At 41.8% G+C, this 2210-nt stretch overlaps 1 protein-coding gene across 1 annotated transcript; it reads left to right on the top strand.

Annotated features, from left to right (window-relative positions):
• The first annotated feature begins 1452 nt into the window (after window positions 1–1452).
• On the top strand, window positions 1453–1992 carry LOC133392201 (uncharacterized). Its single transcript, XM_061651670.1, has 2 exons — window positions 1453–1697; window positions 1761–1992. Exons 1-2 carry the CDS (start codon window positions 1482–1484, stop codon window positions 1938–1940), a joined length of 396 nt encoding a protein of 131 aa, XP_061507654.1. The 5' UTR covers window positions 1453–1481; the 3' UTR covers window positions 1941–1992.
• Window positions 1993–2210: the final 218 nt, after the last annotated feature.

The following is a 2210-nucleotide window of genomic DNA, read 5'->3' as shown; positions in this document are numbered from 1 at the left end:
ATTAAATTTCGAAACGCTCCGCTAAATTGGAATTCTTTCCAATGCGTCTCCCCCCCCCCCCCCCCCCCCCCCCCGCCTCACAAAGCTCAAGTGGCACACGTCTTTCGGCTGGGCGGAGGCGAACATTCGGTATTATCTTGGTAGGATTTTGATTTCCATCGACATTTGTGGGCAGTTTTTTGTTGCGAGTAGCTTCTCGGTATAGCCTGAAAAGACGCTCACCGTCGCTATAACAATAGATAGCTCGTGCCGAGGGAATTTTGATTTTCCGCCATTTGTACCGGCCGTTCGTATTTATCATTTCCAATCTAAGACACAATTAGCGTCTCGTCAACAGGGACCAAAGGAAAGACGAATGCAAAAAAAATATAAGAAAAAAGGTGAGCAACAAACAGCGACCGATGATTAATAAAAGATTCATTCGTGTGCAAGGATGATCTTAAGATCCGAGAGCGCATAGTCCAGGACTTCTAGTCGTGTCGTTTGCATTCGTACGTAAAAAAGCCTTGCTATAAGAAAGTAAAAAGGGCCGAAAAAACAAATCAGAAACTTTTCACCACAAGATCTCTCCTTCTTGCACATCTTCCCTCAGAACGGAGCAAAAATGGAACTAAATGGCAATCCTTGCGAAATCTCTCCTCGCCTCCGTAATGAGTTCTTTCGAATGGATGATTAATACTGCGGCCATAGAAACAAAAGGGATTTTACGTTGCAGTAATCAAAGTAAAATTTGCATATTTCGCTGACTACTTCAATAGCTATACTGCTAACTGCTTGATGACTGTTTGAAACTATTAGATATTTAACAACGAGAGTAATTGATGCACACGATTTAATAGAAACTTTTAAATGAGACTCGAACAGGGTTTGTATTGGTTGATTCCCGTTATTTTTTGAGTCCCTCATAAGACTTATTTCAATGGGACGATTCGAATAAATCGTGTGAACAATCCAAGAAAAACTATGGGAAGCTTTCACAAATTTTCGCGAAATAACCAAAAAATCTTGGGAAACCCTGTAACAAAATAATATTTTAACAATTTATTACAGTAACCACAGTGTAGCCAACCAAACTAATTGCTCGCAAAATTAATGCAGATATTTCGAAAATGCGAACGAAAAACGCTCATCGAATGCAGGCGACGAACGTGCAGAAAACGTGATAATAATTGTATCACTTAATAATTACCCCTGAAACCCGTTGTACTCAAAAGAAGCTTCGAAATGTACGACAAACAAACCGGTCAAGTGCAAGGAAACAACCAAACAAGCGCCCAAGATCATTGCCATCGATTGAGCCTTTATCGTGTGGAACTATCCACTGGCGGATGGTACGTAATTGTGTGTATGTGTGTGTTTTGTTTTGGCTGATTTGAGGTCACCAGGATTGCAAAGCTTTGGCCACTTATAAAAAGCAAGTGACACTCGGTCCACGGCTTAGTACTTTTCGATAGCTTCAATCGAAAAGCCAGAGTCGCGACATGGCCTGTCGATCAGCGCCGCTACTACCCTTCCTTGTGGCTGCTTTCTCGCTGCTACTTCCTCTGGCCCGTGCTCAAACGGGGACCAACTTTCCCGCGTCGGAATTTACGTACGGTTCCTTCTCGTCCAATCTTGTTATTTGCTACTCGAACACGATCAATTCGCAATCGATCCGCCTGACGCCTGTTACCCGCACGTTTTCCTTTACACCGAGTGTAAGCAAACACATTGGAACGGTTTACCGTTCTACAGCAACCTAATATCATCCTTCTTTACAGAGCACGCAAACGATAAAGTACATTCAGATCATGTCACCCGATCTGAAAAAGTTCTACGCGCAGATTGCTAACGGTGGCGTAGGGGGGACCACTGCAACCTCAACGGATATTGTTGTTTCATCGGTTCACGGTGGATATTTGAATGTGGCCGTTCGGATCTATTGTTTAGTCACCACTTAAAAAATTCAGCATGGAAAAATAAGTGAAATAAAAACAACAAAACACCTTTTTAGTAATCCAACGTTTTTTGTTTTCTTTTTGAGAATAACTGTGTATAAAAGTCGACAAACGTAACGATCACTCAGCGAAATACACTGCACGAAATATGAAATAACACACAATGTGCGTCATATCGCGTGTTTTCAAGCGAATCTTTCATGTCTGCTTGCGATCAGAACAGTAAAATAATCCCCCACCTTAGATGTAAGTTTATCTCAATGTTGTGATTAA

Source organism: Anopheles gambiae, chromosome 2, assembly GCF_943734735.2.
Source record: "Anopheles gambiae chromosome 2, idAnoGambNW_F1_1, whole genome shotgun sequence".
NCBI lineage: Eukaryota > Metazoa > Arthropoda > Insecta > Diptera > Culicidae > Anopheles > Anopheles gambiae.
This window is presented reverse-complemented; position numbering and strand designations above follow the sequence as displayed.